This window comes from Leguminivora glycinivorella, chromosome Z (assembly GCF_023078275.1).
Source record: "Leguminivora glycinivorella isolate SPB_JAAS2020 chromosome Z, LegGlyc_1.1, whole genome shotgun sequence".
Taxonomy (NCBI): Eukaryota; Metazoa; Arthropoda; class Insecta; order Lepidoptera; family Tortricidae; genus Leguminivora; species Leguminivora glycinivorella.
The window spans coordinates 2922857-2937979 of NC_062998.1; the positions used below are offsets into that span (position 1 = coordinate 2922857).

Here is a 15123-nt window from a genome sequence, read left to right on the forward strand (position 1 = left end):
AAGGCATGGGAGAGAAAAGCAAATTGCAGCAATGGCCGACTTGGACAGATATTGAAAAGTCGAGAAGTTCGACTCTGATTGCAGAACTGTAAAAGAGCAAAGCTTGGAATGAAATAAGTTAAATAATGCTCTCACGTTGTTCGATCTTTAGTATATTTTGGGGTACTTATTTAGACTTCACAGGGTGCTTACGTTCCCGACTTCTAGGCCTTTTACAACACTAAGAGCTAGTTATTTCTATGACACTAAGAGTTAATTAGGGTAACTCTGTCATCAGCGGTGGGATGCCTTTATGGGCATCGGTGGTTTGCCACTACGAGTCCTTCGGTTTCCTAGTGCTTAGACGTTCTTTCATATCACGCTTACGTACCTTTGATTCATACAAAATTGCGCCTCTCCGAGACGTTTTGCGCCTTTGGCTTCAAGAGGAACTCCGCTTTGGATTGTCGGATAATACTCTTAGCATTTGGTTTAGATAGCGACAACTTTGTCTTTGTCATTCGGCCTCGCAACAATGTGGTTCGTCAAGAGCTAGAATAATCTTTCACAGCGCCCTATTAGCGGATACACCTAGGAATAGTACCTCCTAATAGGTCTAAAGTCCGTGGTGTAGATGTATGTCTATGTTTCAACGATAACTTATTTCCTAAATCATTTTTAACCGCCGCCTCAAATCTCTCAAGGAAGGAAGGTTTTCAATTCGTCTGTTTTTTTTTTATGTTTGTTCCACGATATCTCCGTCGTTACTGGACCGATTTTGAAAATTTTTTTTTTGATTGAATGTATATGCATACAGATTGGTCCCATTTTCCTCAGAACTCATTTCTGATGATGGGATCCTGGAGAAATCGAGGGAACTCCTCAAATCTGAAAGGCACACATATGGTGATTTTTGTATTTTCTAAGGAACAGCATGCATTTACGTACGGAACAGTGACATTTGGTGCAGTGGTACTGCTGATGATGGTCAGAACCGAACTCCGCCTCAAATCTGAACGGCACACTTATAGTGACTTTGGTATTTTTATAGGAACAGCATGCACTTACGTCTAGAACAGTGACATTTGGTGCAGTGGAACTGCTGATGATGGTCAGAACCGAACTCCTCAAATCTGAACGGCACACTTATAGTGACTTTGGTATTTTTATAGGAACAGCATGCACTTACGTTCAGAACAGTGACATTTGGTGCAGTGGAACTGCTGATGATGGTCAGAACGAAACTCCTCAAATCTGAACGGCACGCTTATAGTGACTTTGGTATTTTTATAAGAACAGCATGAACTTACGTCCAGAATAGTGACATTTAGTGCAGTGGAACTGCTGATGATGGTCAGAACCGAACTCCTCAAATCTGAACGGCACACTTATAGTGACTTTGGTATTTTTATAAGAACAGCATGCACTTACGTCCAGAACAGTGACATTTGGTGCCATGGAACTGCTGATGAAGATCCGATCGGAACTCCTTAAATCTGAACGGCACACTTATAGTGACTTTGGTGTTTATATAAGAATAGCATACATTTAAGTTCAGAACAGTGACATTTATTTAGTTATGTTTATTAAGAATATTGAATTTTCAAGTAAAATTTTGTCAAGCTTCGATTTCTTATAATCGGATTTATGAGGAATTGTTGAGGAAACTCCTCAAACCTTAACGGTATACTTATTCATTTGGGTTCCCATCAAATAATTAAAGTATTAAAAGCAGTTTTAAAAAATATCTGCACATTTCTACATAATCCAACATTCGCAAGTAGCTTTCACCAGAACCCCAAAGGCGGCGGTTTTTTTTTCTTAAAAATTATTTCCTTTGTTCTCCGTGCGAAGCCGGGATTGCTTACCTGCCTATGACGCACGAGGAATCCAGGTCGTCCTATTTAGATTCCTAGAAATCTGTGGCTGTCTAAAATCAATACTGGAATGTGGCTTTTCGAGAATTTGCTAACTGCCGAGCTGAAGTTACTAGGTCACCGGTCATACAAAACATACGGTGCCTTACAACGAGTTTGACACCTACTTTACTGACAGTTTGTTTTTCTCAAACTTGTGTTACTCTTGTCGCGGATTGACCCAGCGTCAATCCGCGACAAGAGTAACATGACATGAGTCACGTCACGTCGCGTTCCATTTATTCACGATGAAAGTTCAAGTTATAATTTCTAAATAAGTGTTACTTTCCTTATATACATATGTATAATTTATATAGATCCTTTCATTTGCAGCTGTAGTTTAAATAAACACTCAATGAAGTCGTGACTCATGTTACTTTTACGTCGATTCACCCGGCTTCAAATAATAACGTTTCAGGCTTATTACTTAACTCAAGAACGGTAATTAAACATAGAATTATTTTATTATGTTACAAAACTTAACGTATTTCTGTAAGTTTGTCTGTCTTTCGCACACAATACAGAGTTACCCACCGGCTTAAAGGCTAGGCAAAAGTTACTACATATTGAAGGTCAACCAAATCTTGGTACTAAAAAAACCGGCCAAGAGCGTGTCGGGCCACGCTCAGTGTAGGGTTCCGTAGTTTTCCGTATTTTTCTCAAAAACTACTGAACCTATCAAGTTCAAAACAATTTTCCTAGAAAGTCTTTATAAAGTTCTACTTTTCTGATTTTTTCATGTTTTTTAAACATATCGTTCAAAAGTTAGAGGGAGGGGGACCCACTTTTTTTCCTTTAGGAGCGATTATTTCCGAAAATATTAACATTATCAAAAAACGATTTTAATAAACCCTTATTCGTTTTTAAATACCTATCCAACAATATATCACACGTTGGGGTCGGAATGAAAAAAAATATCAGCCCCCACTTTACATGTAGGGGGGGTACCCTAATAAAACATTTTTTTCCATTTTTTATTTTTGCATTTTTTTGGCGTGATTGATATACATATTGGTACCAAATTTCAGCTTTCTAGTGCTAACGGTTACTGAGATTATCCGCGGACGGACGGACGGACAGGCAGACATGGCGAAACTATAAGGGTTCCTAGTTGACTACGGAACCCTAAAAAGGGTGACAAATTTGAAAAACTTAGGGCTCAGCGGCCAATTGCCTTCATGAAATGCGTGCCCTCAACGACGAGCTATAATAATATAAGTGTGTTCTGAAATAAAATTTGAAGATCGCGCCCAAACAGCATTGAATAACTACATTTTAATGCCAATATTTGGTTGACCGTCTATAATTTATGTTTAGCGGAATTTATTTATTCTATATTTACCATATGATATAAAGTTAAATTATAATTATGTTTTGTTGATCTACAACTCTAAATAAATATATGAAATCAACAGAAATAATAAGTGATACTGCAACTCGGTATTCTACAAGAAAACGCCTCAAGAATTTAGCCAATGTACAAACCGTTGATCGACTTGTAAAAAAAACTTAACGTCAGAATTAGGCTTGTGCCGTTTCGTTCGTTGATCGGAGCGCTCCGATCTCGTTCAATCGCTCCCACGAACTAGTTCGCTCTTTTAGGTCTTTCGCTCATTTAGTTCAGCCAGACCAGCGACTACTGCGGTCGGAAAGATCAGAACGAATGGGACCAAATAGTGTCAAAATGATACGAATAGTCCACAGATAGTAACATTCCGGGCCCAAAGGATGTAAGTAACCGAAGTTTAATATGAAAACTTGACGTTTTTTTGTTGCTCTACTAATTACCTCTCGCTCTCGGTCGGCGCAGTCACACACTCGTTCTCGATCCAAACCGCTCGCGCTCGCCGATCCTATACTGAACTAAATGAGCAAAGACCGAATCTCAGAGCCTGAAAAGATTCAGTTCATTTCGGTCATTGATGGGATTTTATTCCTAACAGTTCATAGTTCGTGAACGACACAAGCCTAGTCAGAATGACAGTATTGACAGTTGCAGCGCCTGATTGTATCTGTTCTTGTTTTGTTTCGTACCACGTGTGTTTTAAATAATATTAGTTAAGCATTTATAAATGAATACTGTATTATACATATAACGCTATGTCTTCGTCATCTTCAGATAGCGAGCCAGAGACGAGGGGACCAGCGCCAAGGTAATAAATATGAATATGACCGAGATACAGATACATGTCAGGATAGTTTACAATACAGCATCTCATATATGTTTTTCTTGCAGACTCGGTCCTTGCGAAGTATGTGGGTCAAAGGAAGCCCAATACACATGCCCTAAGTGCGAAGTAAAGACATGCTGTTTGAACTGCGTTAGGCTTCACAAAATGGAGTTAAAATGCGACGGCATAAGGGACCGAACGAAGTTTATTCGCGTCAAAGATTTCACCGACAGAGACTTGTTGAGCGACTACAGGCTGTTGGAGGAGTGTGCCAGGTTCGTGTACGGCGTGAAAAGGGACGAGAAGAAAAGGTTCACTAGGATAGACAAGGATTTGCCAGTTGTAAGTTCAAGTATTTTTAAGTGTTGATAGTCACAGGAGTGGATTAGCATGGAACTATCCAAGCTTTTATAAATTTAACTTGCAATGCACCAATATGATAGGGTCTATTATTGAGAGCAATATCACCTTCGTTTTACATTATTTGACTGCCCTCAAATTCACATGCATCAAAATTATTTTTCCATACACTTACTAACCTAACCTATATTACTTTCAGCATCTGTTTAAATTAAAAATGGCGGCCAGAGACCGTGGAATAGCGCTTCAGTTCCTCGCTCAAAACTTCACGAGGCATTCCTTAAACACTACTCGCTATAACTATAAAACTAACCTGATTAGTTGGCGAGTGGAGTGGATCTTCCCGAATGCTGAACCGGATATGGTGAAATTTGTTGACGAGAAATGCTTGGAGACTAAGAGGCTTTCCGAGCTGTTGGATAAGTACTTGGATGTCAACGCAGAACCATTTGAAGGATCTAAGGCACTGACATATTATAAATCTGTTGGGTTTAATGGAGTCAAAGTATTGCTAAGAGGTGTGTATGATTCATTAGTATTATTAGACAGTTTATGATAAATTGAATGACAGAAATGCAGTTTTTATTTTAAAAAGTTTATTAGTTAAATTTTCAATGATTTTACTACATTTAGATTGTGTTATTATTCTTTACTATTTGGGAGTGGTCACATAGAAAGAGATGCTTGGCCCTTACACAGGAGTCGAAGGTTTTCAGTGGCTGATGTAACACATTGACAACTAGTCTGGAATAGCTGGTAGTCACATTGCCTGCAAAACTGTTGGTCCTGGTTCGATTCTCGGCAAGGGCATTTGTGTGATGAATACAGATATTTGTTCCTGACTCATGGATGTTTTCTATGTATATAAGTATGTAAGTACGTATTTATTTTACTATAAGTAAGTATATCGTCACATAGCACCCATAGTACAAGCTTTGCTTAGTTTGGGGCTAGGTTGACCTGTGTAAGGTGTTCCCCAATATTTATTTATTTATAAAAATACTGTTTCAGCGGAGAAAGTGAAGGGATGCTCCCGCAAGTTCTTTGAGCTGGACCCGAGTGAGACGTTAGCGGAGAACCTCTCCGGGAAGTGCATAGTGGAGTTCCCGCTTGTGTTCGTCGTGCTGAAGGACCACGCATACAACTTTGACATTATCACTCCTGGTAAATATTACTTTTATGAAATTTGTTACACAACACAAACAATGGTGCAAGTCAATCCATAGAAAAGATTTATAGAAGCTCTGATATTCTTAAGCCCTGAGTGTCGCCTATTCTCTTCCCAACCGTCGTGGTTTAAGTTTTAACTCGTCACCGTTTCCGATTTCCTTTTCTTCGTACTTGAATCGTAATGTACGATTTTACTTTATTATGGAGTTACGTAGACCTTTTTACTATCATCATCATCATCCTATCACCCTTTTATCGCCCACTGCCGATTATTTTTTTTTTATGAATAGGTAGACGTTTGACCACGATCACACCTGATGGTAAGTGATGATGCGGTCTACGATGGATCACGCTTACCTATGAGATACCTATTTACTCTTGCTTTAAAGAGACCTGGATTGTACTACTCATGTGGGAACATACGCCACTTGTCCCGGTCCTGAGATACGAGTAGTCTCATCCAGTCTTTATACAATGTTTTTACACCGCCAGACAAAAGACAGCGTACTACAAAAACCGATCGTTATCTATAACAGTTATCTTCCGCCTACAAGCGGGTTGTCCGGCACCTGAGCAAAATTCACAAGCTATCAGGCAGGTTCCTAACAGTGTTTTTGATTCTGGTACCAACTCTATCACACAATTAACTGCATTTACAGAGGACGAATTCGAAGAAGAACAACCAGCCACAGAATCTCCACAAGTCCAAGAACCGAGGCGGAAACGGCCGCTCCTCACCGAGAAGGTGGCGCTCGAGAAACAGAAGGAAATACAGAAGGAGATCAAAGAGGATAAGAAGAAGAAGCCCAAGAATCTTCTGTTCACGACGGGGTACTCGTCCGAGGAGAGTTTAGACGCTAGCGATGAGGAGGGTGTTAAGAATTGAAAGTGTATTAAATCTATGTAAAATATTATAAATGCAATAAACTAATTATGTCGGAGACTGGTGGTAACATCTGGCGTATACAGGGATAAGGAGGGGATTATGATTAATAAAATAACTCTGTACATATAACCAAAGAAATGGCGTTTTATTTAAGCCGAGGCATTGTCAGCGCGCGACAAAATGTCGACAAAAATTAAAAATAACACCTACTTATGAATACTATACATTTAAGAATAAAAATACTTTTCGAAACCGGATTTTCTACAGAATTAAAATCTTGACTTAAAATGTATACACATAGGGTAGACGAACGGACGACACAAACAATATTATTATTATAATTTCAATAATTAAAATAATTGTTACACAAAACTGACCTGTATTAACTCCGGTTTCGTTTGAAAACTGCCAAACGAAAGTTAAATATAAATTACATTAATTGTATGGCATTTACAGCTAAATAATAAATATGCAGGATTGTATTGTACATCAAGGGAAGCGACAGACATGACGTGAAGACCACTCTTTAACTCAGTGAATAGTTATTCTAATTTTTAATGCCGTAGTGAGGAGCGTCTCTTCTCTGTGTTAGCAGGGGTTATTTTTTATGTTTTTATAGATACATTTCATCCCTGTAGACAGAAAAAAGAAGAGACTACTGATGTTGGTATTTATAGTTTGATTTCTATGAAATTGTGTTATTTTTTGTTATGTTAGTGTTACTGGCCGATATACGAAACTTACAAGATCTGAATATGAATGAAGATAAAATGAATGGCTAAGGTGTCCAAATATACAGCAAAACTTCATTGTCACTATAGAAATATAGAAGTTTGGATGTGTGGACTGTGGTCCGACAAACTGAAAAATAGTACATTGTGCAACATGGGATGGAAGTTAAATACGTATTGCACACGAGACTACGTTCTTACGCCCCGAGTTAAAATGTTTGCACTTGCAGTATATATATATATATTTATAACTCCCTCGGGAGAACGATTTTTCTTTAACTACCCGCTTCGCACATTGCACATTTACTGCGGGAGTGTGATGAAATAATGTCCTATAGAGTTGTCTCTACGCCATGTCATGAGTTTATACAATAGTATACAGTGTACACAACCTGTGGTCTCTCTGCGACACTTCAATCTCAGTTACTAATACATGCAGCGGGTACACAGCACCGAATACCGAATTAAGTGATAATATGTAGAGGTAAAGTAGATTGTCTATTTGATGCTGACTGTAGGTACGAAAACGTCAATATCTATGGTGAGAAAAATCTGCAAAACTGCGATACTCCATTTGGAAACATGTAATTTTCTAAACAATGTCTATGGGACGTCACTCTTAAGACCAAACCAGACGGGATACTCAAATAGACCAATAATTATAGCTTATGCCTGCAATTATAGTTAATGCAAACGTGAATACTAGCTTCCTAAATTGGAATAATTGTCGTTATGATCGGCATTGTCTACACCACCGGATCTGATCAGACATTTAGTCAGATTGTTTAAAATGATTCCCGTCTAGACTGGTTATATTTAAAACTTCCGTCAATGATAGAATCTTAACCATCTTTTAAATAATCATCCTAATCATTCCATAAAGATTTCAAAATCAGTTATACGATTATGGTTGTACTAAGCCAAGTTATAATATTTCTCGAAAATTACACTACTTAGTCAGTTCTAAAGTTCTGTCACAAAGGTTTTAAGTGATAAAAACTTTATTAACAGATATTTCTTACTATGCATATGCATGGTTTGAAAGCTCGTTTCATACTGAATAAATTGCAATATTACTTAAAGTACTTTGCTGTCGCAGTTTCGCGTGGTTCCTTGTAACATCTGAAAATTTGGTAAAAAAACAAGTCAAGAAACACGCGACCTCTTCCGGACGTTTTTATTTTTTATTTATTTTTGGTTGGCTTAATATGCTTTAATGATACTTATTATAAACGCTGGGTCTTTTATCTTTAAGTTTGTATATGATTTTTGTGAATTAAATGGACAATATTGCTACTGTACAACGTTTTGTTGCACATTCCCGTTGATGATTGTGAAATCTAAGCGTTTTACTGAAAAGTACCCAAGTTCTAAAGGTTACTAGCAGACTTAAAGATTTCTAGGAAAATGAAATACCAGTAATTCAATATGCCCAAATTCAGAGAACTCATACTAAAAAAATAATTATTTTATTTGGCTAATGTAACAATGTTTTTTTCTTCCTTTTGCGAAGTCTATTTTTCCGCGTGCTGACGTCTATCGACAAACTCAAAGTAATCAAGGATTCTTAAAAATCACGATCTACATTTTCGATCGTTTATATCACATTTTAATAAGTATAAAACAGGTTTTGATATCATGTATTTTTTATTGAATAAAAACCTTTATATACAATTTTATCAGTTAAAGCATTTGTGACAGAACTTTAGGACCGACTAAGTATGAGAAGTTCGTGATGAAAATCGCGCAGTTTTAGTAAACTTATATGACTGTATTCGTAAGTACCCCGCTTTTACTCAATCTCGTATTCAATACTGCATCACTTAGTTAAATATAATAATACGCTTACATATACGCGAATATAATGACAATAAATAGACAACTAGCCGATAGTTTTCACAGCTCTTAATTGTTAGAAAATAGGAAAAAATGCGGGTAGATGTAACACGGAAACGTATAGTTACCTCATTTTGACTTTTTTTTACTTTACATAAGTAAATTCAGTGTAACATAACATGCCTTATTGGCAAGTTTATTTAAAAATATATATTATTTTTTAAACAACATTATATACTTCTAATACATTGCGTATGGCGGGTCCGATTTTGTACCTACAATTTAATAAGTCTAAACCGGCAACATCGCCTTAATTTGAAAAAATGTAACGTATAGTCTGTCAAACCAAATTTAGTAAATAAGGAGAAAAACATGTTTCTTTGCTTTTAGGTAAGACAAGAACAGTATGGTTCTGTATATGTTTGAAATTTCTGGCCAAACTATTTACAAATTGAACCAAACTTGACTGTAACACAAAAAAAAATTGTTTTAATCTTAATACGGGTTAAATCATATTGCAGCGGGGGTGGGTTAGATCTACCCGTCATTTTTGAGTCCGACAGGCAAGTTTGCTGCAAGCACGCAGTTTCCTACCCGATGCATTATGCACTCACCACTTGAGGACACTCCAATGACATGTACGAAAATGCTTATAAGTTCACTGTTCTTGAATTGTCAAACTTGCGAAAATAGTATTAGGCCGATAGTCCACTATCATACGTTTATCATAGAAATATGATCATAGGTCTGTATGCTTCCCTTTTTCTCCAACGTGAAGAAAGAGGACGGCGTGTTGCCTATGATATATTATATTTCTATGATAAACATATGATAGTGGACTATCGGCCTTAAAGTGCCTATACGTGGTGACTGCCAGATTAGATCATTTCACAAGAACTATCATGAATGAATGAATGAAAATGTCTATGTGTGCAGTCACTTAACAGTATTGTCTGTATACCGATAAAATCGCCGTCAATAAAAATTGCGAACAATGTTAACAAACCATTCAATGGAATATTAATATTTTAGCATTATTTCCGGTTTTAAATTATTTAGACTAAATTAGAGTCACGGTGTGGTAAAAATGGATCAAAAACTCATGGGTTTAGCCAGTATTTGATGAGGTAGAACGGCAATTTGAATATAAGGTTATGCCCACAATTCTATTGATGGCGACTTAACAAGTGTCACTTAGGCCGATTGTCTACTATCATATGTTTATCATAGAAATATGATCATAGACAACATGCCATCCTTTTTCTTTACGTTGGAGAAAAAGGGAGGCATACATATCTATGATATGATAGTGGACTATCGGCCTTACACAGTTTCGTACATTCCGTTCGTGCTAACTTTCGAGAAACGACCTGTAAAATGCTACATCTATTTGTGTCCATCCCCGGAAAAAGGTACTTTATGACGGTGGGCGCTTACGTCAATAGCGCCGTTGTATTGGAGAGTTATTAATACTAGCGTAAACGCTAACCGCCATAAGGTACAGTCAAGTATAAAAATATGGATCATCCGGCCGCTCAGGTATATTTATATCTGATGGCGACTGTACAGTCAACCAATTGGAACCCTAGGCCACTCTACAACCATGTCAAAATGACAAGCAGTAAGAGATTTCTTACAATCTGATTTATAACATCACTGTGACATAGTTCTACAGTGGCCAAGGGTTTCAATTGGTTGATTGTACACATGTTGCTAAAAAATATTAGCAACTTATGTACACCCATATTTTTACACTTGAGGGACTCACGGGACGTCACACTTGGTAATGTACGCTTCAGCGACACAGCTGCCGACGGCGACGCTCGGGTTGTCACCGAACTCAGAAACACCCGACCTTTTTAACTATAAAACTCCCATGAGACTCAGAAATATTTATAAATATTTTAAGCGTCGATATAACGTTCGACATGTACATATGTCCTCGGAAATGGAGCGAAACATGTCGAGCGTTATGTCGACTTAATACGTGAGTAACCCGCTTAAAATATTTTTAAATACACCCGACCTTATTTATTTACAATATTCATGCTTGTCCATCCGTAGTGTTGATTATTGACCATTCATAAAATTAACTACACGGTTACAGTCAAATAGTTAACAATGTTAACATTAAAAAGTGAGTGATGTCCAAACTGGCCAAATACAGACTTTACATTAATGTAAAAATGTACTCACAGTACTACATTACGGTAGAAGTGCGAAAAAGTGGAAATTCGAAATGAATGGGAAGAATTAAAACACTCCCCTCGGTCGTGTTTTAACCGAATTTCGTTAAGTTATTGCTTGGCAATTATTACTCGGTACTAATCACGAAATCGTGAAAAAAAATTGGGCTCTTCCAGACTTTCTAGATTTTGGGGTCGATTTTATAGAAAAAGTTGCTCAGTATGACCTAAATAGCACACGTGTTTCGTCAATAAAATAATTTATATGGTAACAAAGGTGTTTGGCCACATTGGCAGTCACTTTACATTTCTCATTTTAATTTCCCGTAGCTTACAACATCGACTGACATTTATTTAACATTCAAGTATATACATCTCAAAATCGGAAGCATTAGTCAAATTAACTAAGGACAATGATAACAACCCTTTATAAATAATGTAATATACAGACATCGAGGAACAACATGTATAGTTATATGTGTATCCGTCAGAGAAGGGTCTTACCCTCGTAAAGCCTGACCAGAGATATATGACTACGCGCCACGTTGCGGAATTTCATTACAACTATTTTCTTCATACTGTACTGAACTGTCACCGCATACATCAGAATAACAGCGCCCTCTTGACATTATTTCATATATTTCGGTGAGGCTTTAAAACCAAAGTCTATTTTTCCGGTTTTGATTTTGGAACTTCCTTTTATTTCTATTTGTACAAGTTCGCCGGGACTTACGAGGTTACACTTCATGCGTAATTAGGACTTTTTGTGATTTTTATTGAAGTCTCAAATGTTCCTGTTCTACATAAAGCACCCTTTTATTGTGGAAAACCACATATTGGTATATTACAGAATTATCAAATTCGTTGTACATCGATTTTAGAGAGAGTATTGTTCTTATATACATCTCACATCACCAGAAAATAGGATAATATATTGAATCCCTGTAAAAAGGTAACACATAGGAATTTGCGCACGAAACTAATTTTTAAAAAAATACTGAAAAAAACAATGAAATGGACCTCTTAGTATAAAACATTTTACTGATTCGGATGTCAATATACAACGAATTTGAAAATAACTCATTCACTTCATCACTTAGTATCTTGATTTAATTGTATATATTTTAATTTAACCTACTTAGCGCCATGGTACTCTTTGGACCAACCACATTTTGATTATATATTTAAATACAATATTATCATATTATTCATAACTCTTATTTTCTACAATTTCGACATATGTACATTATCTGCCAGTTCGATTTTGGATGGCAAAATCTATGCTTAGCAATTTAAAAAGCCAAATATAGGATACTAGAAAAAAAAGGAATAAAATAGAATACTAGTCCTACGGAAGTATTTATTGGTAGGGAAGTAATGTTGTCAGAAGTTCCACGTTCTTTCGCTGTCAATATGTAAGCTTGGCGCTAAAACGATTCGACATATACTTAAAAAAATAAGATGATTAAATTTATCCGAAAAAGTAATAAACTTGAATACAAATCCTAGAGGAAGTATTCATCTATTGTTTAGTTAGGAAGTAATATTGTTGGGTTCATCTTTGGCTGTCAAAATGTAAGTTTGGCGCTTGGAAAATTCGACATTTTCAATAAAAACGATGATTATTCAAGTTATCAGATAAAAATAGGTACCTATATACAATTGAACAAGTCCTACGGAAGTACCTATTATTAGGAAGTAATATTGTCGGGTTTTATCTTAGGCTGTCAAAAAGTACGCTTGGCGCTAAAAGGGTTAAACAAACATCGACATATTTAAGATACTAGAAAAAAATACTAAAATTGAACACAAGTCCTATGGAAGTATCGATTGCTAGGAAGTAATGTTGGGAGTTCATCTTTGGCTGTCAAAATGTACGCTAGGCGTTGGCGCTAATATAGTTAAACAAATATTTAAATATGTAAGATACACGGCGACTTATAAAAGCCTATGATATTTAAGATACTCGAAAAAAAGATAAACTGGATTATAAGTCCTACGGAAGTATCTATTGCTAGGCAGTAATGTAGTGTGGGAGCCGATGTTCTGTACGGTGTCGGTAGTGTGGAAGATGATCGGGTGTGGTCGGGAGTGGTCGGGCGTCGTCGGGTGGCGTCGGGCGCGCTCGGGCGGCGTCGGGTCAGACTCGCGGCGGGCCCAGACCCACGTCGGCGTACACTCAGGCCGTAGGCTACCTGTTGGGAGGAATTTTACATTAACATTTATTTATACAAAGCATTAGTGAGGTTATTTTGAGCACAGTAATAAAACGACATAATATGGTTCGACTCGCGTCGCGATTTGCCTTATGCTGCATTGTACTTTAATCGTTAAGCCATCGTCTTCATTTGCACGGCCCTTGCATAGCAGTCACTATACTCAAAGTTGAAATTTAGCGGTTTTTTTTAAATCCTGGAGAAAATAAATATATTATTCGATCCTGAACTGCCAAACTTCACAGCTGTGAAGGAAAGTCCTAGTGTATATATATGTAGTGTGTGTAGTGTACTGGCCTGCGCTCGTGCGGGTGTATGACGACGCGCTGGTAGTCGGGCCGGCGCTCCGTGCGCTGCCGCGAGCCCAGCTCCGCGGTGCCGTCGCGCGCGATGAACAACTGCAGCCCCGACGCTGAAACACAAATATATACATTTTATTAAAATATTAACACCCTTTCATCCTACACTATACCATAGATCAAGCAAACGTATCTACTTAGCGTGTCAAATGAACTCAGTAAAATCCACTGATTTATCCGTCTTTAATCGCAGCTTGCAGATTTCGGGCGTCAATTTTTGTACGTTGAATTCAACAAAAACATGACAAATGCAAAATTATGAACACTCAAGGGCCTGACATATTTAAAATCACAGGTAAGTAACAACTTCAGTACAAAATCTGACACGCTCGGCCCCTATACAAATAAATGAGCTTATTTCTTCTATCTAAATCTAGTTCTGTGGTAGATACATTACATTACTCACTCTGCAGTATCTTTCACAACTCAAAATAAGCCTATCGTCAGTGATTCTGAGTTGCAAGCTCAATATAGAGGACATAAGATCTAAAGTCACATACAGGTCGAACGCGATTAATTAACATTATTTTACTTTTTTTTCAACGTTTCGGCCAGGTTGCACTACAAAAAGGTAAAATAATATTAATTAAGCGTTCGACCTGTATGTGACATTAAATGTGTACGAAGCGCGAGAATTAAAATGTGACATAATATCTGTTACTCACTCTCCGCGGAATCATCGACGTCATGTTTGAAGTCGGTTTGCGAGAAGCTCAATTGGTCACGCCTCAAAGTCAGCCTATCAGCGAGTGGTTTGCATACTTAATTGAGAAGATATAAGGGTTGTTACTCACTCTCCGCGGAGTCGTCAACGGCGTTATTGAGGTCGATCTGCGCGAGAAACTCTCGATCAACAATTCGTCGAATAACAGTGTCCACACACAATCTATCCAACATCTTGTTACCAGGATACAATAGTTTGAGATCATCGGTCAGTCATCATTCGGTCATTATTATACTCACTCTGCAGAGTCGTTCAGTCATCTAGGTCGGCCTATCATCAGTGATTCTAAGTTGCAAGCTCTAATATGTAGAGGACATAAGGTATGTTACTCACTCTCCGCGGAGTCGTCGACGGCGTGCTTGAGGTCGGTCTGCGCGAGCAGCTCGTCGATCAGCGAGTCGGGGTTCACGCGCGTGTTCTCCACCCGACAGGATACCATATGCTGGAATTTTTACAAATACAATAGACTAGTTTCCTATATTTAAAATAAAATATTTTATGCAGTGCACGAAATAAATCACCACATAATTAGAAGAAAAATATGGACAGTGGTTATGTTTAAACATAATTTATATTTAATGGTGAAAAT

At 37.4% G+C, this 15123-nt stretch overlaps 2 protein-coding genes across 3 annotated transcripts in view; one reads left to right on the top strand and one right to left on the bottom strand.

Moving 5' to 3' along the window:
* The first annotated feature begins 3881 nt into the window (after nt 1-3881).
* LOC125241513 (box C/D snoRNA protein 1) lies at nt 3882-6611 on the top strand. The gene is made up of 5 exons (XM_048150034.1): nt 3882-4048; nt 4132-4408; nt 4626-4944; nt 5438-5590; nt 6256-6611. The coding sequence occupies exons 1-5, from the start codon at nt 3996-3998 to the stop codon at nt 6480-6482; spliced, it is 1029 nt and encodes a 342-aa protein (XP_048005991.1). The 5' UTR covers nt 3882-3995; the 3' UTR covers nt 6483-6611.
* A 6686-nt stretch (nt 6612-13297) lies between these two features.
* Nucleotides 13298-15123, bottom strand: part of LOC125241512 (protein FAM102A) — a 189490-nt gene continuing 187664 nt past the window's right edge. For both annotated transcript variants that reach the window (XM_048150033.1, XM_048150032.1), the window contains exons 11-13: nt 14868-14976; nt 13749-13863; nt 13298-13430 (exon numbers count right to left, since the gene is read on the bottom strand). In XM_048150033.1, the coding sequence (XP_048005990.1) occupies nt 13427-13430; nt 13749-13863; nt 14868-14976 (228 nt within the window). In that variant the 3' untranslated portion in view covers nt 13298-13426. The remainder of the gene's footprint in view (nt 13431-13748; nt 13864-14867; nt 14977-15123) is intronic.

Coding starts and splice junctions, on each gene's coding strand:
- LOC125241513 (XM_048150034.1), top strand. CDS start 3,996: ATGTCTTCGTCATCTTCAGATAGCGAGCCAGAGACGAGGGGACCAGCG. Junction 4,049..4,131: donor ACGAGGGGACCAGCGCCAAG/GTAATAAATATG, acceptor TTTTTCTTGCAG/ACTCGGTCCTTGCGAAGTAT. Junction 5,591..6,255: donor CTTTGACATTATCACTCCTG/GTAAATATTACT, acceptor CTGCATTTACAG/AGGACGAATTCGAAGAAGAA.